General features: G+C 42.6%; 1 protein-coding gene across 2 annotated transcripts in view; it reads right to left on the bottom strand.

Moving 5' to 3' along the window:
• Positions 1-566: 566 nt before the first annotated feature.
• The window catches only part of apaf1 (apoptotic peptidase activating factor 1), a 76,224-nt gene continuing 52,502 nt past the window's right edge, over positions 567-24,288 (bottom strand). For both annotated transcript variants that reach the window (XM_054739747.2, XM_054739749.2), the window contains one exon: positions 567-945. In XM_054739747.2, the coding sequence (XP_054595722.2) occupies positions 799-945 (147 nt within the window). In that variant the 3' untranslated portion in view covers positions 567-798. The remainder of the gene's footprint in view (positions 946-24,288) is intronic.

Genomic DNA, 24,288 nt, shown 5'->3' on the forward strand with positions numbered 1-24,288 from the left:
TGACAAAGCACAGGAGGGGATTTTACTATAAATTATTGTGTTTTTGTAGAAAAACCTTTCATGTTAAACATATTAACACGTCTAAATTACAAATACTTCCACGGGCTTTGACTGGGTATGACTTGAAATGTTCCCACCATTAAAACATCATTCCCTTTATTTTTCATGCTCATCAAATCGCTCCTACAGTTCAGTGTGTGCTGATGAAGACAGGAAGCATAATCCATCTACAGAGAACACGCTCTTGTACCTGCAGAAGTTCTTAAGACCAAGGCTGCTGAGAACAAAAAGCTCAGAACATTTATACTGAAGATGACGTTTCAGGTGGACTGACCTTCATATGCAAAGGTATGAGTTTGCTCATCTTGATTGTCTAACACTGCAGACATCTTTGGTGTGTTCTTGCTGTGTAGCAGACATGATGATGTTCAGTGCCAAAGCAGTATGGATTAATGTTCAACTAAAACAATGCAACAATAACAAATCTTCCTGCTTTTTTTCAAATTACAAAGTTATTTCACGATGCATCTCCTCTTGACAGTTCACATTTCATACACAAACCACGTTTCTGCACCCACTTTCTTTAAGGCTTTAGAATGCAAAAAAAGTTTCCAGGATCTACTTTTGTTCAAATCTGGTCTATTTAGCAAGTGCATGTGTAAGGGTGGTTATTGTTAATCTTGCCTGGTGTTTAAATGAAAAGGCGTGTCCCTCAGAAACTAAAACAACCAGAGCGTTTTTCTGGATTGTGTTGATTTGTTTCCGTTGTCATTTGGTCTTTTGGAGAAGACGCCGTCCTCACACCACCCTCTGGAGGATGTAGAGGATGCCGATGTTATCGATGGTGACAAAGGTGGAGAAGTCAGGCGACACGTGGATTTTCTTCAAAGCGCTTCCCGTTGGGTAAAAGGTCTGCAGGGCTTCACCTGTCACCACGCTCCACCACTGGATATGAGATGAAGAAAATACTTTTTTAGATAACTTTCTTGTTGATAGCTTAATAGTTGAAGGCTGAATACATTTTGGACTGAAACATTTTTCTGTTTTTTGGCGTTATAAAGCGGTTGGACACAAAACATCCTTTGTAATGTGTTCCATTGAACTTTTAGAAAAGCTCTGCAAGTTTGACTATTAAGAAATCTGCTTGGAGTGGGATAGGTGACAAAACATTCTTTTCAGGCTCTCCTTTGTTCAGACTTGACAAACGATTGATTTAAGGAAGAAAAAAATCAATTCCAGTACCTACTGCACCAAACATGACTACAAATGTAAAATGTTTACAATGTATAAAGACTCAAACAGAGCTTTATGAGAGGAGCCCAGAGGTCCATGATGCACACACACACACAAGCGCATGTACTCGCACACTCCCATCAGTTCTGCTTAGCTATTCTGTTTAATCTCAGTTTAAAGCTGACATTTTCCAGGGAAGCTCTGTTTCACTGGGACAAACCATCAAAGGCACATCAATTCAATCATTTATAGCTTGGCATCACTGTGTGTGTGTGTGTGTGTGTGTGTGTGTGTGTGTGTGTGTGTGTGTGTGTGTGTGTGTGTGTGTGTGTGTGTGTGTGTGTGTGTGTGTGTGTGTGTGTGTGTGTGTGTGTGTGTACACATGTTCTATTCTGACAATATTTAGCCAAATAACATCACATCAATATAGGACACCGCACCTCTTCCGGCTAAACAAGACAATATGAGTCACATCAACAGGTTGGTGGTGTGCCTCTGTAAAGCTTCTGCGTGTGTGTGTGTGTGTGTGTGTGTGTGTGTGTGTGTGTGTGTGTGTGTGTGTGTGTTTAAAAACGAGGTCAGTTCCTCCATCTTTACATGCAGCGGTATCGGAAAAGCGGAGGCAGCAGCAACAGATGTCTGGCTTACTGCTGTAAGAGGTTCTCATTTGCATATTTAGCAATAAAATATGCTTCAAAATAGCTTTTGTTATAAAATGGGTTCTAGTTTTATGGATGGGCATGGCACTGTTGATTAAAAGTTTAAGAAGTAGTCAATTTGATGTGCTGGTATTAGCACATATTTATGGTTTTGTTGGCAGCAACAGCTCAGGAGGTAGAGTGGGTTGTCCGGTAATCAGAGGGTTGTAGGATTGATCCCAGCTACTGCGGTGTTCTTGGGCAAGACACTAAACCTTTCTTGCCCACTGGTGGTGGTCAGAGAAACCGGTAGCACCAGTGTTCAGCAGCCTCACCTCTGTCAGTGTGCCCCAGGGCAGCTGTGGCTACATTGTAGCTCATCACCATCAGTGTGTGTGTGTGTGTGTGTGTGTGTGTGTGTGTGTGTGTGTGTGTGTGTGTGTGTGTGTGTGTGTGTGTGTGTGTATGGTTAAATGATACATTGTAGTGAAAAGCTCTTTGGAGTCCTTGGACTCTAAAAGGTGTGATGGTTAGTTAAACCTCTGATCTATACTGAAGACTTAAGAGTGCATATTCATGCCACTAACTATATTTCTGCATGTGTAATCATATAAACACACTAACTGAATCCAGACGTTATCCATAACCTTGTTGGACTCACTAGAGGACACAAGGAATGAGAAAGTTCAGAAAAAGAGAACACAGTGACATGCAATGACAGCCCTGCAAGCTGAGGTAGCGCTTTGCATAAATGCATATCAATGCATTCATAACTATACAGATTTCTCCAGCTAAAGGCAGATTACACCACTCTGAAAACTTGGACAGTGTTGATTTAAACTGTACATGGAATATTCTTTGTCCAAATGTAAACCATAAAGACAACTAGAGTCTAAAGAACAACTAATACTACATTCAGCTGAATCAATCATAAAACTCAGCCACAACAAACAGTAAAAACAAAAAAAGGCCCATAACTCCAGCTGGGCATATAAATCAGGAGCAGCTCAGATAGGCTAAATAAATGTTTAAAACAGTTGAGAGGCTTGATGGCAGCATAGAATTTGACTGAAAACAATACAAGTTTTTGCACATTTATCAGAAATAATCTATTTTATTGTGAATACACTCAATGGTTTGTGAGATTTTCTGTGACCGTGTCCATATTTTCAGAGCAGATGGCTGATCCAACACCATCACTGTGGGACAATTGATTTATGGGAGTTGGTGGCGCACGTAAACACTAAATGACTACACAATCTGTGGATATCTGTAAACTGCTTAGTGTGGATGTTTAGATTTCTTCACACCAAGAACAATTTTTGTTTGCTAATGCAGGTAAACTCAAACAAAATTTAGAATAACAGAAAAATACGTTTTGTGACAATAGATAAGGACAGATACTGGGGAAATACTTTCATGCAAAAATGATCCATCACTTGTAAGTCACTTAGGACAAAAGCGTCTGCTAAATACATAAACATAAACAAATGAAAATGACAAATAACACTAGCATCAATGTTTCACTTAAAAATAGTCATTTCATTATAAATTTTATTTAAATAAAGATAAAGTGTAAATGAATAAATCTAAATTCACAAACACATGATTTAAAAGGGGAGCGTGTGGTGCTTACTGCCATCTAGTGGATACATTTGAAACTGCAGCCTGTCACACCCTGTCCTGTCTCCCCATTTTGTTCAGCCTGCGTCTCTGTTAATTGCTCCCACCTGTCTCTCGTTTTCCAATCACCCAAGCTCCCAGCCCTCTTGTATTTAAACCCCTCCAGTTCTGTGTCTCTTGTTGGCTCATTGTTCCCATGTCCTGCGTGCATTTATTATTAAAACCTTTTACGTTACCCAGTTTGTCTACCTGACTGATTCCTCCCCAGCGTGTGGATCCTCACCTCCGTTCCACTCACCGGCACGTCGTGACAGAATGAGCCAACCCACAGAAGGATCCAGCAGGGAGGTTATCCCTTGGGAGAACCTGCTCCAGTTTCTCGCCGTGGACCACCGGCCGGCTCCTCTTCCTCCGGCATCGCCTCGCCGCAGGCGCCGCCACCGAGCCCGGGCCTCAGCGATCCTCTCCACCCTCCCGGAGCTGGATGGAGACTTGGACGGGGAGGCGCAGATGGACCGCTCCTGCTATGTGGGCACCAGACTGGCTGTGTGTTCCCCCGGAGTTGGCCCACGACGTTGGGAAGGATGCCGGGCTCCACCGTCACCCCTTGTCCCAGGACGGAGCCGCGAGCTCGCAGCTGCCCCGGCTCGGTGCGCCAGCTTGGACCCGCCCCCAGCAGTCCCGTCTCCGGTCCAATCAGCGCCTCCATCATCTGCAGGCGGAGGAACCACGCCTACAGCCCAGCTGACAGAGCTCGCCGGTCTCCAGGCGGAGCTTGGCCGGATCCGTCAGCTCGTCAGCCTCCGGGAGTTCCAGCTGGACACCCTATCCTCCCCGTATCTCCAGGAGAAGGTTTCTGTCCAGCCAGCGGCCCCGCCTCCGGTTCAGTCAGCAGCTCTCTCGTCTCCAGGCCAAAGGGTCGAGCTCGCAGCCCATCCAACAGAGCTCGCCGGTCTCCGAGCTGAGCTGGTCCGACTCCGTCAGATCCTCAGTCTCCAGGAGTTCCAGCTGGACAATCTATCCTCCCTGTTGTTCCAGTTACCGGTTCCACCAGGTCCCGCACCAACAGTCCAGTCAGCGCCAGGTCCCGCGCCACCAGTCCAGTCAGCGCCAGTTCCAGCGGTGGTCCAGGACGCTCCGCCCCCGGGCCAGCCTGTCCAAGAGGCTCCGCCCCCAGGCCAGCCTGTCCAGTGGTCAGTGCCCAGTCTGGCGGCACCAGCCAAGGAAGCGGTCCCGACTGCAGCGGCTCCGCCTCCACTTCAGAAGTCGACACCTACGGTCCAGAAGTCGAAGGTCCAGGTCCAGAAGTCGAAGGTCCAGGTCCAAAAGTAGATGGTCCAGGTCCAAAAGTAGATGGTCCAGGTCCAAAAGTCAACGGTCCAGGTCCAAAAGTCGGCGGTCCAGAAGCCGGCGCCTCTGAACCAGAAGCCGACAGTCCAGGTCCAGAAGTCGGCGGTCCAGAAGCCGGCGCCTTCGGGCCAGAAGCCGACAGAGGTCGACGCTCCTTCCCGTCCAGAGGTCGACGCTCCTTCCCGTCCAGAGGTCGACGCTCCTTCCCGTCCAGAGGTCGACGCTCCTTCCCGTCCAGAGGTCGACGCTCCGTCCAGTCCAGAGGTCGACGCTCCTTCCCGTCCAGAGGTCGACGCTCCTTCCCGTCCAGAGGTCGACGCTCCGTCCAGTCCAGAGGTCGACGCTCCGTCCAGTCCCGAGGTCGACGCCCCTTCCAGTCCCGAGGTCGACGCCCCTTCCAGTCCCGAGTTCGACGTCGCCCCCTCCAGTCCCGAGGTCGACGTCGCCCCCTCCAGTCCCGAGGTCGACGTTTCCCCCTCCAGTCCCGAGGTCGACGTCGCCCCCTCCAGTCCCGAGGTCGACGTCGCCCCCTCCAGTCCAGAGGCCAACGTCTCCCCCTCCAGTCCAGAGGCCGACGTCTCCCCCTCCAGTCCAGAGGCCGACGTCTCCCCCTCCAGTCCAGAGGCCGACGTCTCCCTCTCCAGTCCAGAGGCCGACGTCTCCCCCTCCAGTCCAGAGGCCGACGTCTCCCCCTCCAGTCCAGAGGCCGACGCCTCCCCTCCAGTCCAGAGGCCGACGTCTCCCCCTCCAGTCCAGAGGCCGACGTCTCTCCCTCCAGTCCAGAGGCCGACGTCTCCCCCTCCAGTCCAGTGGCCGATGTCTCCCCCTCCAGTCCAGTGGCCGACGCCTCCTCCTCCAGTCCAGTGGCCGATGCCGCCGTCAGCCGTCCAGTGGTCGACGGCGCCGTCACCCGTCCAGTGGTCGACGGCGCCGTCACCCGTCCAGTGGTCGACGCCGTCCCCAGTCCAGTGGTCGACTCCGTCCCCAGTCCAGTGGTCGACGCCGTCCCCAGTCCAGTGGTCGACGCCGTCCCCAGTCCAGTGGTCGACGCCGTCTCCAGTCCAGTGGTCGACGTCGTCACCCGTCCAGTGGTCGACTCCTCCTCCAGTCCAGTCCAGTGGTCGACGCCTCCTCCTCCAGTCCAGTGGTCGACGCCGCTGCCTCCAGTCCAGTGACTGTCGCGGCCGCCTCCAGTCCAGTGGCCGTCGCGGCCGCCTCCAGTCCAGTGGCCGTCGCGGCCGCCTCCAGTCCAGTGGCCGTTGCGGCCGCCTTCAGTCCAGGAGTCAAGGACGTCTCCTCCGGCGTCTCTGCCTCCGGTCACCGCCGGTCCTGCCCTCACCAGGCGCGGGCCCCCAAGAACCCGTCGGCGCCACGTCATGACACGACACAGCCAACTGGAAGCCTTACAGGTGAAACTCTAAATATTAGAATATGGTGCAAAAGTCCATTAATTTCAGTAATTCTACTTGAACTTGGACACCATCTAAAGGCTCAGAAATGCTTTCCAGGTGTCTGAAATTAATTAGTTGACACTCACACTTTGAATCTAGAACATTCAACTTTTTCACAGTATTCGAATTGTCTGGGATTTTGAATTTGGGGTTTTCATAAATTGTAAGCCATATTCATCATAATTAAAACAAACAAAAGCTTTACATATCTATATCTGCATGAAATTATGCTATCAGTTTCACCTTATAAGTTGAATTACTGAAATAAATCAACTGTTTCACAAATAGGCTACGCAGTGGAGCAGTGGTTAGAGCTGTTGCCTTGCAGCGAGAAGGTCCTGGGTTCGCTTCGCGGCCTGGGATCTTTCTGCATGGAGTTTGCATGTTCTCCCTGTGCATGCATGGGTTCTCTCAGAGTTCTCCGGCTTCCTCCCACCATCCAAAAACATGACTGTCAAGTTAATTGGTCTGTCTAAATTATCCTTAGGTGTGAGTGTGTGTGTGCACATGGTTGTTTGTCCTGTGTGTCTCTGTGTTGCTCTGCAATGGACTGGCTCTCTGTCCAGGGTGTACCCCGCCTAATTGCCCGTTGACTGCTGGAGATAGGCACCAGCCCCCCCGCGACCCTACATGGACAAAGCGGCTTCAGAAGATGGATGGATGTTTCACAAATATTTTTTATTAAACCTGTAAGTGTGTTGATAAACAAAATGTAGCTAAACACCCACCCCTTTTAAGTTAAAACAAACAAAAACTCTGTGAACTAGTGGTACGAGTGTCCTCCTTGGGACTGAGAGATTGGGGTTCAAATCCAAGGTTGGGTCAAACCAAAGACTTTAAACATGGGACCCAGTGCCTCCCTGCTTGATGCTCAGCTTTAAGGGGATTTACCACATAATAGTTCCCGAGCACAGCCACAGCTGCAGCTCACCGCTCCCCATGGGGATGGGTCAAATGTGGAGATGTAATTTCACCATATGATGATGACTAATGGGACTTCATTTTGATTTGTTTCCAGCATTACTTCATAAATAAAATGTATTATTTTTGTGAAATATTTCACCAACACACTACAATACATTTGAGTGTGTGCCTTATAATAAAAACTAAAATGTGGTAACCGTTTTTCCCATTAAGTCCTTTAAAGATCATAGTAAGAGTCACCATCTGCTGCCCATCTCACTGGCGGCTTCTTTCCTGGGACAACATCAGTGGCTTTCTCAAAAGTTCAGTTATTTTTGTCCAACTATACCCCAAATGTCGGCACGAAAACAGAACTTTTCTTTGAGTGACATTTAGGCTCTGGCCTTTTGCTTTATGGCCACATACATTCACTTCATCGTGAATAACTGAAATAAGCATCACTTTTCTAAAAACATGCTAAGAATTGTAAGTAAGGTAATTTATGTACTTTAGGAAGCAATGCAGCAATGGGTAAGACACAAGGGACTGCCACCTTCATGATGTTTATTAACTTTGCCCTTCAAATTCAGAGTTTATATTCAAATCTAGCTTTGCCTCACCACTATGGGTTATAACAGATGTCTGTTGCATGTTGTTCTAGCCATGCTCCAGTGGAACCTCCACAGCTCTGGCTAGTCTGGTGGCTGGCCAATCACAGCGGTCCATCAGTTTGATGGGCAGGATGTTACTGCGACTACAAAAACAAAGATGGTGGCGGCTTGTTTGAAACAGCTTTGGCACCAACTTTTTGACTTGAGCTTCTCTTGAGCTTCTCTTTGAGTCAAGAGCAGATAGAGGTACTCAAGTCCTTTGTTTAGAAAAAGGATGTATTTGTATCTTCTTTGACAGTATATGGTGGACTTCCCCACTGACTGACATCCGTAGCGCTGAGTATGCCATGAGTATGTGGGCGATGGTGGCACAGGAGTTAAGAGCTCGCCATGTAATCGGAAGGTTGCAGGTTCGAGCCCCGCTCAGTCTGTCACTGCCGTTGTGTCCTTGGGCAAGACACTTAACCCACGTTGCCTGCTGGTGGTGGTCAGAGGGACCGGTGGCGCCAGTGCTCAGCAGCCTCGCCTCTGTCAGCGCGCCCCAGGACAGCTGTGGCTACATCGTAGCTCATCCCCACCAGTGTGTGAATGTGTGTGTGAATGTGTGAATGACTGATTGTGTTGTAATCATCGGCATTAATATATGGACAATGGGTTTCCATAGGATCCAATAACAAGTTTTTGTGCTAAAATGGGAGGTGGCCACCACTGCCATTTTGACCGTGTCACAGGTTCCGTCAACCCAGACAATTCCATAAAAGGGAAGAGAGGAGGAGCTGAGGGTGGGGCTGTAAGGCTGGGATTGACTGACGACACCCAGTGAACTAGCTACAAGCTAACCTGAAGCTAACCCAAAGCTAATACGGAGGTGGGAGCTAAGCTAACGGAAGTAGCAACCTAGCTACAACCGGAGTTACCTGTGCACAACACCAGAGTTTCGGAGATACGCCGGGCTGACCGCTGGGTAAAACCGGGTGGAACACAGAGGTCTCGGAGACCTCCACAAGCCGGCAGCCGCACAGCAGACAAGCGCCGCTGCGCAGAGCTGCCGCTGTGGAGAACCGGGTGGAAAGGTTTCCATCCCAGAGCTCCACAAGCCGTCAGCCCGCCGCAGCACACAGAAGCCGCGATCAGACAGAGATGCGCCGAGCTGCTGGGAGAACCAGCTGGCATTCCGGGTGGAAAACAGAGGTCTCCCGAAAGCTCCACAAGCCGATAGTCGGAACCCAGCTCCACCAACATGTTATATTTCAACCCATTTTCTAAAGTGCAGCATTATGTTAAATGCACTGGGTTTTACCATATTACATTTAAATTTCATGGTTAAACAGTACATGTTAAAATCTAAGCTCAGCTCGGCAGTGACATAACATACATGAATATAATTTTACTTACCGAAAAAAATGAAGTGGAGACTCCTTGGACCCTCTATTAGTGCAATTAATGCCACAGCAAGTCATTTTGTATCCAAAAAAGAATACACAAACACAGACACTCAAAATCCCGGAACAGTTTCCAGGCCAGGCCGAGGCTCGACTGAGGCCTTTCCACGGAGCTAGCTCTGTGGTCACGTGGGATGGATGCTCATTAATTATACAGAATTTTAGGCTTTTAATACACTTAAACAGAAGAGTGAGAAAAAAATTCACCCCCCTCAGAGTTGTCATGAATGTAAACTAGATAATTTAAACAAAAAACATGTTTTGGTACCAGGCTGTAAACATGTTTATTTCTGCTGTGAAATTGGCATTTTTAACATGGGAGTCAATGAGGATTAGCTCGCTTCTGACAACAGCCCCCAGTGGATGAGGGTGGAAATGCAATTTTTCTTACTTCCGGGTTGGCTTCAATTTTAAAGCCGCATTGTGGGGGCTTGGTTGTAATGCGCCTTGGGGCGTTCCAGGACTCTAGAAGGCGCTATATCAAATACAGGTCATTTACCATTTACCATGTTTGCTGTCCAATAGCAGAGACAGTTTGAAAGACAACCGTAGATTCTGACCCACGACTGAGCTCAATCTATGGTTAGTGGCCAGACTACTTATTCACATATGCCAGGCTAGTATTACACGGCTTCTCAGTCAACGAGACCTTTCACAACACTAAAATGCTTGCTGCTAAAGAGAGAAGAGAAGTTTATATATATATATACATATATATATATATATACATATATATATATATATACATATACATATATATACATATATATACATATATACATATATATATATATACATATACATATATATACATATATATACATATATACATATATATATACATATATATACATATATACATATATATATATATATATATATATATATATATATATATATATATATATATATATATATATATATATATATATATATATATATATATATATATATATAACTTTTAATTATTTGGTAGACAACTTAAGAGATGAATTAATGTGAATTCACAACAATAGTGTTTCTAAAGATATCTGATTCACTAATACCTTAATGTAAAGCATTGATTCCAGTGATTAGAGCTGATAAGCTCTTTAAATCTAACTTTCTGAAACTCAAAAGAAACATTTTCCTTATATGTTTTGGTAACATGGTTCTAAATCCACGTTTCCAACCTCTATGGCAAAGGTTGAATATCAAACAGTTAAGGTGTCAGAGTGAATAACAATATTTATTCCAACTAACATCAGAGGAGCACCAGAAACGGTGCAATAGGTCTTCAACATCTAACGCTGAAGGCGAAATAAGTGATTATTCCGATTGCCAGAGGGAAAGGCTGTATCTCTTGTATAACTGTGTTGTGCTGTGGCTTTATAATGGTTGAGGAAGGTAATTTATCTTCCTCTAGCTGAAATAATTGCACAACCAAGTCCGGAGGGAGCTCATTGAACTTCTAAGATGTAAATGTTATAAAGAAAATCATAAAGGACCCCCATGGAGGAAAGCATGATAGGTGTAAGAGGGGCTGCCTGCTGGAGTAGAACTCGGGTGATTTTGTAAAAAACCACCTCCATTTCATCAGGAACAAGTGAAGGACTCAGCAGGTGAGTGGTATTTGCGACCAGGTCAAGACTACTTCAAGAGGGCCAAAGTGTGACTCAGACTGAATTATTCATGCAGGGTTTCATCTACTGAAATATTAATGCTGAGTCAATCTTCTGCACATCTCACTCATAATAAATCAGACTTCATTCACCTTCACATGGGCTCACACCAGAAGCCCATCAAAGATCTGGAAGTACATACAAAATAGATCCATGTGTAGGCAAACATTTCTTTTCTTCACCAGTTCACAAAGAGAGAGAGAGGAGTAAATATAAACCTATAAAGTATGGTAATGAAAGAAAATATACAACATCACTATTCACATTTGATCTGGGAATCAGGGAGACCCCGTTCTATCCAGTCAGAAAGACAATTAACCCCGGCTTAATGAGCAATGTGGGAGAAACAACTGCCAGATAAATATTTCACCAGCTTGTGTTTATTCCCCAAGCCTGACAACAAGAGAATCCGGGCCATTTTTACTCCGAGCACAACTCGCCAAACTTCTTCTCTTCTGCCACCTCTGAAGCAGAAGCAAATGAGTCAAGATATGCAGCGAAAATCCTAACGAATAGAGTCTTCATTAAAAAATATGAACTTATTTAAACTCCTGTTAAGGAAAGTAAAGATGTTGAAATCCTAAAAAGACAGATGGGACTGGTTTGGAGTTCCTGAGTGTGTGAAGGTATTTTTAGAGGCAGGTCTGCTTCTACACTGGAGCTGCACAGCAGGATGTTCATATCTGGAACAGCATGAAAAAAAGAGAAGAGCTGAAATCAAAACTCTGATGCTGCCCGAACCAACATGACGGCCTGTTAGAACACCGGCCTATTTACATACCTCTCCTGTCAGAAAACAACAGTCGTCTAATTCTGTCACATCCATTTATGGATGCTTGCTGAAAGAGGAAGTACTTGTCTGAAAAGCATCTGGTGGAACTAATTCACAGTAGCTTTAATATCAGGGACAGCTTTCTACAAGACTCAAAGGACCCACTGGGATGAAATGACCCTCAAGAAGAAACTGAGTCATTGTTGTTGCAAAAAGTCTTCCAAGATTAGCACAAAAAGAAAGCAGGACAAGTGATAAGACTCTTCGGCTGCTTTAAATGAAGCTTTGCTCCACTGCATTTATAGATTATTGACTAAGCCCCAGAATGTAAGAGTTCTTAGTGAGGAAATGCAGCTACAAAGAAAACAGTGGCAATAATTTAATTTGCAGAGATTAATAATTAAAAGATAATTAGTCTAAGTTCTTAAATTAAAACTAGTAATAATGCTTTTTATAGATCTTGTTTTGGTCTATTAAACTGCTGCAGAGGTGACATAAAATAAAAGAATACATTTTTTAACTGCTTCAACTTAAGTTGGGTAACTAAAAAAAAAATTGATTTATTGGGTTTAAAATGAAAGTTGTTTTTTTCTTGTTTGCTGTAAATATATTTAGCTCAATAATATATTACAAAATTAAATAAACATGTATCTTTTTTAGGTCTTTTTACCAGTTTTTCCCAGTATAATGAAATAATGAAAATAGTCTCCTACACCTATCTCCTGCTTTAGCTTCAGATAGAAAATCGACGGTGAAACTCTAGGATTAGAAAAGCGTGGTGGTTCTACGTCACACTGTCAATTAAAAATCATGGACTCACCCATCTTGACTCACAACGGGGAAGGCTGTTGTTGGTTTAGCGTGCAGGAAACAGCAGACTACGTTTCGATTAGTAGAAGCTAATTGTTAGCATTAGCAACATCACCACACAGAAAAACTCCTCCAGGCTTGTGTTTTTTGTGGAGATAAAACATCAACGTTGCAGAGCAAACAGTCTGTGTAGAGTTGTGTTGCTGTTATCCAATCAAAGGCAAGATGTCCAAATATCAGGAAATAAGACTCCAAAACCTGCCGTGTTGTGCCACTCTCTGCTGCAGCACACTTATCCGTGCTGATCCAAGCACTTGTGGGGTTTTTTTAGCCCTGAGTAAGACTTGCAAGGCATTCATTCCTACCATCCAGTACACATTAGCCCCACATGGACCCTATATGGGCAAGCTGTATGGGTCCCACCAGGGCTTCTCCGCAGTTTCCATGGTGGCCCCACAAGGGTTTGCCCAGAGAGATCTTGGCCCAAATCGATTTTAATGGGTCCTACCTGGGTTTTCAGAGGGTTTAGAATGTTTGTGGGCAAACCCCTGTGGGGCCACCGTGGAAACTGCGGGCAAACCCTGGTAGGACCCATACGGCTTGCCCCTGTAGGTTCCATTTGGGGCCCACCTATATGTGCTGGCTGGAGACCACTGCAAATGTATTCATTAAACGAGTTTCCCATACCTTAAAAAAAAGATTGAGACTTTCTTTGCTGAGAAAAATATTCATGATTCAGTCGATTTAATCCTGTTAGGATCTCGACTGCTCAATACATCATTTATTCCTAAGAAAGGTTATTGCATTTATTCTGAACTGTGTTGTGTGTGTATATATATATATATATATATATATATATATATATATATATAGTATATGTGCCATTTCCTTACATCTGACAGGTTCTCCATCTATCAGCTGTCTCTAAAGGGAAGGTCGAAGCAACCTTCACACCATCGTTTCATGTCTCCTCTACCCCAGGTTGCTTTTAGTCTTTCTAGAGAAGCACCTACTGTAACGATGGCTGCAAGCAGAACAAACTTGAAATTGATGCATGAAAACAATCTCAGACCTGATATACAAAATTAATCTAGCCCAATGCAAAAACTGCAAAAATAGAACATTAATGCAATGTTGTGGGGGAAAACCTGACAGCATAGGAAGCAAACATAAAGGTCACCAAAGTGCAAAACTGAGAGGAAAGAAACATGGACTAAAGGTGTGAAACAGTGATAACTTTGGAGGAAAACACAGGAAGAACGAGTCTTCTGGGAACTCCAGACAGAAAACTATAGAATGAAAGAGGAGAGAATATGAAGCTGAGAAAAGGTGAAATTGTGTTTCTCCTCTTTCATCTCAAAGCTGATGTCTGTCAACAATGATGGCAGAAAGGAAACAGCAAACCTAAACACTCCCATGTGTCCACACACACACACACACACACACACACACACACACACACACACACACACACACACACACACACACACACACACACACACACACACACACACACTGTTTGGGAGTTTGTTTTTGCTGTGGGTGTGTAAGTGGCTGCAAAATTGCATAAAAATCCCCGATTGTCAAAAATAAATGTTCTACTTCAGAAAAAGTTCACATATTCTTTTCTACAGAAAACTGTAGCATGATGGTATAAAAGAGTAAGAAATACAAACCAAGGTTTAGCGCTCTGTTCTGAATGTTTGAAGCCACGTTGTAATAGAAAGTTATTTGTTGATCCTTATAAAACTTGGACGATAGGACAAACCTGATGTTAGTGAACACATTTAATGAACTGTTACTCTAAAATAGTCAGGCTAACCAAACCAATGTACTCCGATACATTATAAATATAAAATGCTGAGGGCTGAGGCCTGTACTGTATTTGTGAGTTGATTAAAAAAATACTCTGAATCTTAAAAAAAGATGTTACCTGCATTTTTTATATCAAAATATTATTTTACATAAACAGAAGTATAAATGAAAAATGCCTCAAATACAGGAGATAATTTATTTTGATACAGTTTATATAGTATTCTCAATAAAATGAAAAAATAATACATTATATCTAAGGTCATCAAATTATTAGAAATTTAAAACCCAGCATTATTATAGAAGAAAATAACTAATATTTGATCAAGGAAGGAGTCTTCCAACAGCAGCAGAGCTGAAAATATCAGGAGTTCCTGCAGATTAAATCTGAATCACCACTTTCAACCATAGCACTAAAGTGATGGGATGGCTTTTCATCCCTTTTTAGGAAAATGTCACTACTGAGTACAACTTATTGAAAAAATTAAATATATTTTAAACACACCACCCAGCTCCCCCCCAAAAAATTCACCACCAAAAAAAAGGTCACACACTAATATTTTGTTGGATCACCTTTAACTTTGATTACGACACACATTCGCTGTGACGTTCACCGACTTTTGCAACTCCATTGCTTTTCACGCTGTAATCTCCCCATTCACTGGACGGAAAATTGTGTGTGTACACACACACAGTACAGGCCAAAAGTTTTGACACCTGTCACATTCAATGTGTTTTCTTTAATTTCATGACCATTGGCAGATTCTCACTGAAGGCATCAAAACTATGAATGAACACATGCAGTTATGTATTTAACAAAAAAAGGTGAAAACACTGAAAATGTGTTTTAATAAAATAATAAAAAAAACATTTATACGTATTTTATGGTAACTATTTATTTTGTAAATTGCAATAGGCGTTTCTGTTCTCAAGAATGTCATTAAATTGGCTTAAAGCACAAATACACACATCACCAGGGCAATTTTACTAATTACATGCAGCTCCCTGGTGGCTTATGTCCACATCATAATTGCAGATTGTGCAAAATGCATGGTGAGGTTGTTTAGAGGGTCGCAAGCATGGCCACTGTTCTTGATCACACTCACCAAAAGACGGCCGGTCTGGCCCTGTCCGAAAGACGGAAGCGGAGCTAATATTCCACTGGGCGGAATTAATGTCTGTTCCGTGCTTCCAGACCGTGCCTTTAATTCACGACGGACATAATTCCGCTTTAACGTTGTATACGTTGTGCGTGACGGATATCAAAGTAAAGGCGAATATTTATGTTATATTTATGTTCACTAGTTTGTTTTCATGTTTGGTAGTCCGTCAGTTGCATTTGTTATTTGTTAGCATGTTTAATTGTGTTTAAATGACTGCCGTTAATTGCTAATGCTAAAGCTAGTCCTATGAGTTCCATGCTAATTTGGTAATGTACCTTCAGTTACACGAGTGTCGGTTTATAATTTGTTTAGTTAGCAGTGGGTGTTGGCTATGTCTTTGTTGGATTATTTAACTTACGTAAGTCACTTTACCTTTTTTAATGACAAGTTTTGGCTAACACTGTAGCCTTCCTCTGAGCACTGCCGGTATTGGTGGTGTTACTTCCTTCTCCATTTATGGTGCTCCGAGGAAGGCTACAGCGTTAGTCAAACCTTGTCAGTAAAAAAGGTAAAAACAAATCTTCTACAACGCTGTGTTTAGTAAAGAATTAAAACAATGGAAGGATTCCACAAAACAAATGTAAAAAAGATGTTCAAAAACCAACATTTTTTCCTCGACCACCAGATTTTGGGGTTAAATAACTTGCTGCCAGGTGAAAGATAATCGCCCAAGCAGTAATAATCCAATGGGAGGCTCGTACCCATTTGCTTAGTTAAATCCAGGTGGTGACTTTTTTTTGGCTAGGCAGTCTACTCCTTTACCTCTAATCAAACAGCGTACTCTTTGTTACAAAGCAATGATCAGCACTGCAGTTAGATGAAATCATCATATTTACATGTGTGTTGAATTTCTTATTTCCCACTGGTTTGCAACAAATTCCAGTGTGTAATTTATGGTAATTTAATGGCAATAAACTTCTGAACATTTTAAATATTAAATGGCTTGATTAATGCGGGCGAGCTGGCTGATCTAGATGAAACAAATGTAGCCGACTATTCTGAAGAGAAAATCTGTTGCTAAACTCTGTCAGTGTTTACGGAGAGACACTTCAGAGTTCTGTTTGAACGATGATGGTGTGAATTATTTTGGGCTTCTGGGCGAGTGTGTGTTCCTGCGGGCTCGATGAGCCTTTTCACACCTGCTGCCTGCCTCTTGGACAACACTACGGAGGGCCGCATTGTCATTTGTTGAGGAGAGAGAACGAATGAGAAAGAGAGCGAGAGAGAAATTATATGCATATTACATGACTTCATCATGCACAACTTGATGCACGCACACACACAGGCACGCACGCATGCACGCCCGCCTACTTCCAGGTAGGTGACTTTTACGACGTATCCAATCTTGTATATTTCTTGTTATAGAAGAGCAAGTCTGCCGATAAAAGTGCACAGGAAGCGTTTAATTAAACACTCCACACTGGTACCTTCTCACAACAGGGAATTAGACGAGCATGTACCCCCACACAACAGCCCGCTGCTTTTAATTAAACTAACACAATCCAACCAACCACACAGACAGGAAGGGAGTCATAAAACACACAGCGAGAAGAAGAAGATGAATAAAAGAAGCTGCTTCAGGGACGATTAAGGCAGGAGCACTGACAGCGGAGTTAAAAACAAGATCAGAAACACAGGAAGCCAAAATCTAAACAAAAACACAGAAATACCAAGAACTGTGCAGGGCCTCGTGTTCCATCATATCAGCCCATCGTCAGAGAGAGAGAGAGCCATCACCTGCTGTCACTTCTCTGGCTCTTATCAGATCTATAACTACATCATTCTGCTCAGCAGCAACAGCAACACGCCAAGCTGCATCGAGGACGGCTTCAGAGCTCAGCGCTGTGATCAGACATGATCTGATAGCTGAAAACTCTCCTCTGAATCTGATAAGACACACAGTCTGGTGCTTTGTCTGGATACTACCAGCACCTCTGCTCCATGAACACCAACACGGCGCCAAAGGTTGGTGTGTAGTTTGAATTTCAACTAAATGACGTGAAATGTGACTAATCTAGATTAGGATCAGTGAAACGGTTATCAAGCAAAGAATCACATCAAGTATTACATTTGCATCATCACAGAATGAATCTGGTCATGTAACAATTCATTTGCCACAGCTTTTATTTTCAGATTTTTTTCTAAAGATTTTCTACAGAAGTCTCTATTTATATAAAATCTTTAAAAAAAATTGTTGATCAAAGTTAGGTCTGAAGGAATTTTACTTTATACACACAACCCCCCACATGAACACACTGGAGTCATGCTGAGTTTGTGCCACAACTAGAATGAGGAGACATGAAAAGGCCAACTCAAACTGCACCACAATATAAGAGTGAAGCTCTACAGCTGGAATGAAACCCTGAATAGAAAAGTCTAATTCTTCTCATCAAAATTTGAATGAGGTATTAGGTTTGTTTGAAGCACACGCAACGACCTTATGTGTCGACACAAGGGCTCTATAGCAGCCTTTCAGAGTGTTGATTTATTGTTATTTATATAGATAATTTAATTATAGAATAAAATAATGCAAGCAAGTGTTACAATATGATATTAAAACATTGGCGATAGAGACATGCCCAAATTTTATTATCCATCAAAAAGAGACTGCAAGCCTGTGATTTTTCAGGACGCTGCTTCCTTCAAATTTGTCAACAGCACCGCCATTGCCCCCCCCCCTCCAAAATATAAAATAAATGCCAAAGATGCTTCACTTAGTGGCAGACACAGAGCAGATTGAAGAATGTCTCTCGGAAATATTCCAACAATACACACGTTTATACACCTGTGACTGAAGAAGAATGCGGCAAATATTTTATTTTTTGAGGCAAATTACGAGAAACGTGAGTTGAGAGGTGATAGCTGCATGAAGAGGTGGAGGAAAAATGTGGGACAAATTTGTCCATGTTAAAAAGACTACGAAGTACATAAACACAATGGTAAATACACCATCGAGAAATGGAGACGTGACTGCAGGAAAGTGCTACTCCCAATATTGTTCTGGCGGGGAATTGCTTTGCAGCCATAGGCATGAATAAGTAGACGCCCCATTGGGTGCTGGAGAGTGTAACAACCACATTGGATGGATTCCTCACTCTCCAAACCTAACTGAAGTCAATGCAGGTTGAGCAACTATGCCCATTTTCTGTGCAGTCTACAGTTGCAACAAGCGGCGCATTATAGAAAACAGATCTTGTTGGATTACTATTGACTTTTCTAGCGGTTTATTTATTTTAGAATTTTATATTTTAATTTATTTTGATTTACTTTGTTTAACTATATTTACATATTTATTATCATGTCATACCATGTGTCTGATTTTGTAAAAAAAGTTTAGTAAAATGTGTTTTTTAGAAGGGTAAGCACCTTCCTCAGTAGAAATAAATGCACTGGGGCCGAATAGAGACCCATCCAAGATGGCTGCTGGCCACTATGGCAGTTCCAATGGGCAGCTCCAGTCCACAGGGCATCTACGTATATGAAGTTGGTGTCTGCAATGCTCCCCAGGCAATGGAGAAGTCTGAAGGGAAAATGTCTCAATGTGTGAGCTGACAGACCAGTATTAATCAGGCTTTAGAAGCAATCACTGCCTGTTTGAGTGTAAATTCCTGCTGTTACAAATGGTCTTTCACTATTAAATGGTGCTGCATGCATTTGGTATGAAACATTTGTCATCTCTGGAGAGCTGGTGGCATAACGAGGCAGAACAAATCTGAATCATTGTCTTCTCTAATGAAGAATAACTCCTTTGGTCAAAAATGTGGAAATGTGATTTGAATTTTCTCTTTCAAATGTTTTTAAAATGCTAAACAATATAAAAGCATTTCCTTTTCATGCTTAATGTTTATATTTTTTAAAGTATTCTAAATATTAATTTCCAGTTTTTTAAACCAAGCTCTCTATACTGGTGATTTCTTTCAGCCGAGCTTTAATTTAGAGCTTTTCTGCCATTCTGGCCAAACTTCAATATCTACGAGTCTACATCTATCATCCAACTGCACACCATACTCAATCCCTTTGATCCTCCATAATGAAAGTCTCTTCTTTACACCAGCTGAGAAAAAATACAACCCAAATACCCACACATGGACCTTCAGACAGCTGCCAAACATTTTCTCTACGACCAGAGAAATAATTACAACAGTAAAAACCAATCATCCTTCAATCTTTTTCATTTGGTGAACAATCATTACGTCCTCATGTTTGGCCACCGGAGAAGCAAATATCTTACAAATGTATTAAAAACTGAAGACATTTGTTGACTTTAAAAGTGACAGGCTTAACAACACGCTGACAAAAATCATTAAACTAAAATGTTTATGTTTATTTATTTGGCAGACGCTTTTTATCCAAAGCGACATACAATTTTTAACTTGTAGGGCATGTTGTGATCTCTAGGGGAAAACCGGAGTACCTGGAGGAAACCCACGCATGCATGTGGAGAACCTGCAACCTTCTTGCTGCGAGGCAACAGTGCCAACAACTACGCCACCATGCAGCCCATAGACAGTGAAGATTATTTTTATGCACTATTGGTCACTGGGCCTTATTATCTGTCATAAGAGGACCATACTCTGTCATGGAAATTATGCTGACAGACAGGAAGTCCTCTTAATCGGCAGAATAATCCATCACCTCAGCTCACATCCACACGCTGAGCCATCAAGTCAACAAACGTGAATATTCACGAACAAATGTGTCACCTTGACAAGAGTGCAATGTGGGCTCCATATTGGTTCAGGTGCTGATAATGACCTTGGCCCATTGACCCCCTATGAAAAGAAAATAGTCAGTAATTTGGGGATAAAAATTGACTCCTCACTTAATCTTGACACTCACGTAAATACAGTGGTGATGTCTTTTTTTTTTTATCTGAAACGACTATCCAGGATCAGGCCTCTGCTGTCCAGAGCTCATCTGGAGTCTGTGTTGCATGCTTTCGTCCTGTCCCGTCTGGACTACTGTAACGCTCTGTATGCCGGTCTGGCCCAGTGCACGGTTGCACGGCTCCAATTTGTACAGAACTCAGTGGCTAGGCTCCTGACCGGTACTAGATGTCGAGATCGCATTAATCCAGTGCTGGATAGTCTGTACTGACTCCCGGTGCAATATCGAGCTAAATTTAAGATCTTAACTCTTGTTTATAAGGCCCTCCAGGGCAGTGCCCCCTCTTAAATTACTGCACTTTTGCACAAGTATGCTCCATCTCGGTCTCTTCGCTCAGCCGAGCCGGGACGCCTGGTGGTCCCCCGGTCGAAATATCGATCGAGGGGTTATCGTGCATTTTCTGTTTTGGCTCCAACTCTGTGGAATGAATTGCCATTGAGCATTAGGCAGGCGCCATCCCTTCAAGTCTTTAAGTCTCGTCTAAAGACTCATTTTTATTTGATTGCTTCTCAGCGCTAGGGTTCATTGAATTGCCCTGACATTATGGTTTTTTTCTTCTTTTTGATCAGGATGCTTGATCTTATTTTGTCCACCATTTGTTTTTAATTGATTAGTCTCATTCCGTTATCTCTCTGTATTTGTAATATTGCTTGCTTGTTATTTTATGATTTTATGTTTTATCTTGCTTTTATGCCCAGGTACTGGGAATGTTTTTATGATGATGCTGTTCAGCACCTTGTGCTTCTGATAACGTTGCGGAAGGTGCTCTACAAATAAAATTGATTGATTGATTGATTGATTGATATTGGTCAAGGATTGTACATTTCATGAAATGAAATTATAAATCAATCATTTGTTGATTTATAATTTGATAATATAATATTAACATTATATTAAAAATACATTTAGTGAATGTTGAACACTGTGTGTTGGGTGTGGATATTTATCAAACTTTAGTGGATCTGACTGTCAGATTAATATTTTTGGCGTGCAGATTATGTCTGCAACTTCTTGGAAATTTTGCAATACTGATACAGTTTATATATACAGCCTACAGCTAGGGGTCAGGGTATGTCCTCAGCTCATGAACTCCAAAAACAAACCACAGTCTTGTGGCCGCTCTTTGGCAGCAACTGGGAGAAAGTGGGCGTTAGTGACCTACTTCCAGGGGACGAAGGTTTTAGATTAGAGATTAGCTTCAGGGAGAGGAGAAATGCCTGATGATGCAAGTAGTTTCAATCGATGCATTTCAAAATTTTCAAATTAAAACTTTAAATTAGCAGCTGAGACTGGAAAATGCATTAATGCAGTCAAAACGGGTTTGGGGGTATTTTTCATAAGGAAATAATATCCCCTGATAAAAAGCTCCAAAAAGTGTATTTTCCATGATATTGCCCCCTTTAAAAAAAACTGATTCAGCTTCAGGATTTTTGGGCATCAACTGATGTTATCAGGGACATTTTAGCATGCAAATAAGGTGGAAAACAACAAGATATCGGCGGCACATGTCGGCCTTTGGATGACCATGACAGCTACGTATCGGCATCGGAATCTGAAAAGAAAAACATGACCTCTTGTTTACAGGTCTGATTTTTATGGGATGTTATGCAGTTTTGGCTTGCTCTTGGCACCCGCTCACGCCTGTTAGTAAAACCAAAAGTGAAACTTATCTCCGCACTATGCATTTGTCTTTAACTCCTGAAATGCCTCCTCAGCCTTCATTAGTTTCTACAGGAGCAGTTCATCACTAAATCATACAAATAAGCTGTGTTCATGATCTAAAACATGCAGGAAACGTCCTGGAAGCAGCCTGCAGAGCTGCCATGTCAGCTCCACTTTACTTAGTGTTACGGCTGGTGCCTTTTTGACCTGGGGGTGAGAGCTCAGGACATAAATTGCTGCCATCTCCTACCTCCACAAAGGCTCAGCAATCATGAAAGACCTCCCCTCCTCCTCCCTTTTGCTTCCACACGTGGACTCAATCAGCCTCAGTGCAGTATAAAAGAGAGGAGCTGCATACTGGAAAAGGACTGAGACTGAGGCTGATTTACCGGTTCCGTGCCATGGCCTCTTGTTGGCACCACCAGTGTTTTAAAGGTTTGAAGTGGTTTTAGTCAGGCTGTTTTTAATGGTTGTAGATTTTAAAACAGGCATAAGCAGTGTTTCCCCTAGGAATTTTTCCAGCTGTGGTGGTGGTGGTTGGGGTGGGGGGGTGGGATTGAAATTAAGACATGTCTCACCTTTATGTTAATATTGTTTTATTTGATGCACTCCACTTTGAACTGCACCAATCCAGCAACTGCTGTATTTTAATAACTAGTATTAAAGGTGAATACACTGGTATTTGCACAAGAATAATTTCTGTTTTAAACTGTAGTGACCCACTTTGCAGGGGGGGGGGGCATTTAATTTTTCTTGGCGTTTGGAAAAACATCTCCTTTTGCCCCTCTTTATTTGGCTTTCTGCCCCCTTTATTTTGGTCCAAGATCATTGCTGGGCTGGCCCTATTAAACACGTTCTACACCCCTGCTTAGTAGACTTAATGAAGTATTTTTAAGCTAGTATAAAAATGACTGAAACACAAATTTACATATTTGGCATTATTGACCAATATCTTTGATTTAATTTATTTGTGAAGAACATCAAGATGCATTACAATGAACATTATAATAAAGTACATTTTTCTAGTGCAGAAGAGACAACCCATAGAAGCACTGATTTGATCTCATTTCAGAGAAAAATAGAACAGGTCAGATGCACCTGATAAATAAAATTACTAACAAACTCAGGAATCTGTTTCTTTGCTTCATTGTTCTGGTGCTGAAAATATCACTAATGCAGATCAAAGGAGATACACAGATGAATGCACCTCTTATTTATTATTTGGAAATAAGTGGGTGTGGTTTACATCAATACATTATTTTAAAATCTGAAATTTATATGGATCGATCAGAAGTTGTTTATTTATAAACTATTGTTTATTTGAAAACTATTTACAGAGCAGCCTCAGAATTGAGATTAAATATTTTTGATCACAATAATAAAGGAAGTATTACAGAACAAGTTTTTCCACTAAAATCAAAACATTAATATTTAATGAATTAATGCATCTGAACTCATGCAGTAGGAACTAGGAAATATGAAATACGAGAAACCAGACACAACTTTTTATTTTATTTTAATTTGATTAAACAGATTTTTTCCTAATGTTGTTGGCATTTTTCCCCACACACAGTTAAACAAAACAATGTTGATTAAGGTGTGTGTGAGAGAGAGACAGAGAGGGAGAGAGAGAGAGAGAGAGAGAGAGAGAGTTAAAATAATTAAAAAAAAAAACCTGACCGGAGCGGAGGCAGTGACCGACGCAGCACGAGCCGTTTTCAGCTCTGTCTTGTCAAATGCACCACGTACGTTAAGAAAAAAGTAACTTTAAATATTGAACTGAAAAAGAGGCGAGCTGAAGAAAACATAGGGAGTACTGAAGAAACATGGGCAACAGTGAAGCAAGCACAGAGAGATAAGTTACTTTGTGTGTGTGTCTGTGTGTGCACATGGATGCCTGGGCCGAGCGGACCAGGAGCGGACTGAGCTCCCGGCTGCAGAGTTTTGTGTGTAGGGAGGGGCGGGCGCTCTATGTGACTGGCCAATCACAGAGTGTGAAGACAGTCAGTTACCCAATGAGGATTTTCCTTCAGCACAATTACAGATATTTACGAGTTTTACACTCGTTTCATGCTCATATTCGTCAAAAATGCTTTATCCGTACGCTCATCCCTAGCTTTAACCACCCTGCCCTGCCTCCTCCTCCTCCTTGCTGCCTGCCGGCTGTGATCACAAGCAATAACAAAGTAGTTCCCGCTGCTTCTTCAGGAAACAGCTCAATAAATAAATAAATAGAAAATCAATAAAACTTGGGATATTGTAGGCATGGC

Source organism: Nothobranchius furzeri, chromosome 1 (assembly GCF_043380555.1).
Source record: "Nothobranchius furzeri strain GRZ-AD chromosome 1, NfurGRZ-RIMD1, whole genome shotgun sequence".
NCBI lineage: Eukaryota > Metazoa > Chordata > Actinopteri > Cyprinodontiformes > Nothobranchiidae > Nothobranchius > Nothobranchius furzeri.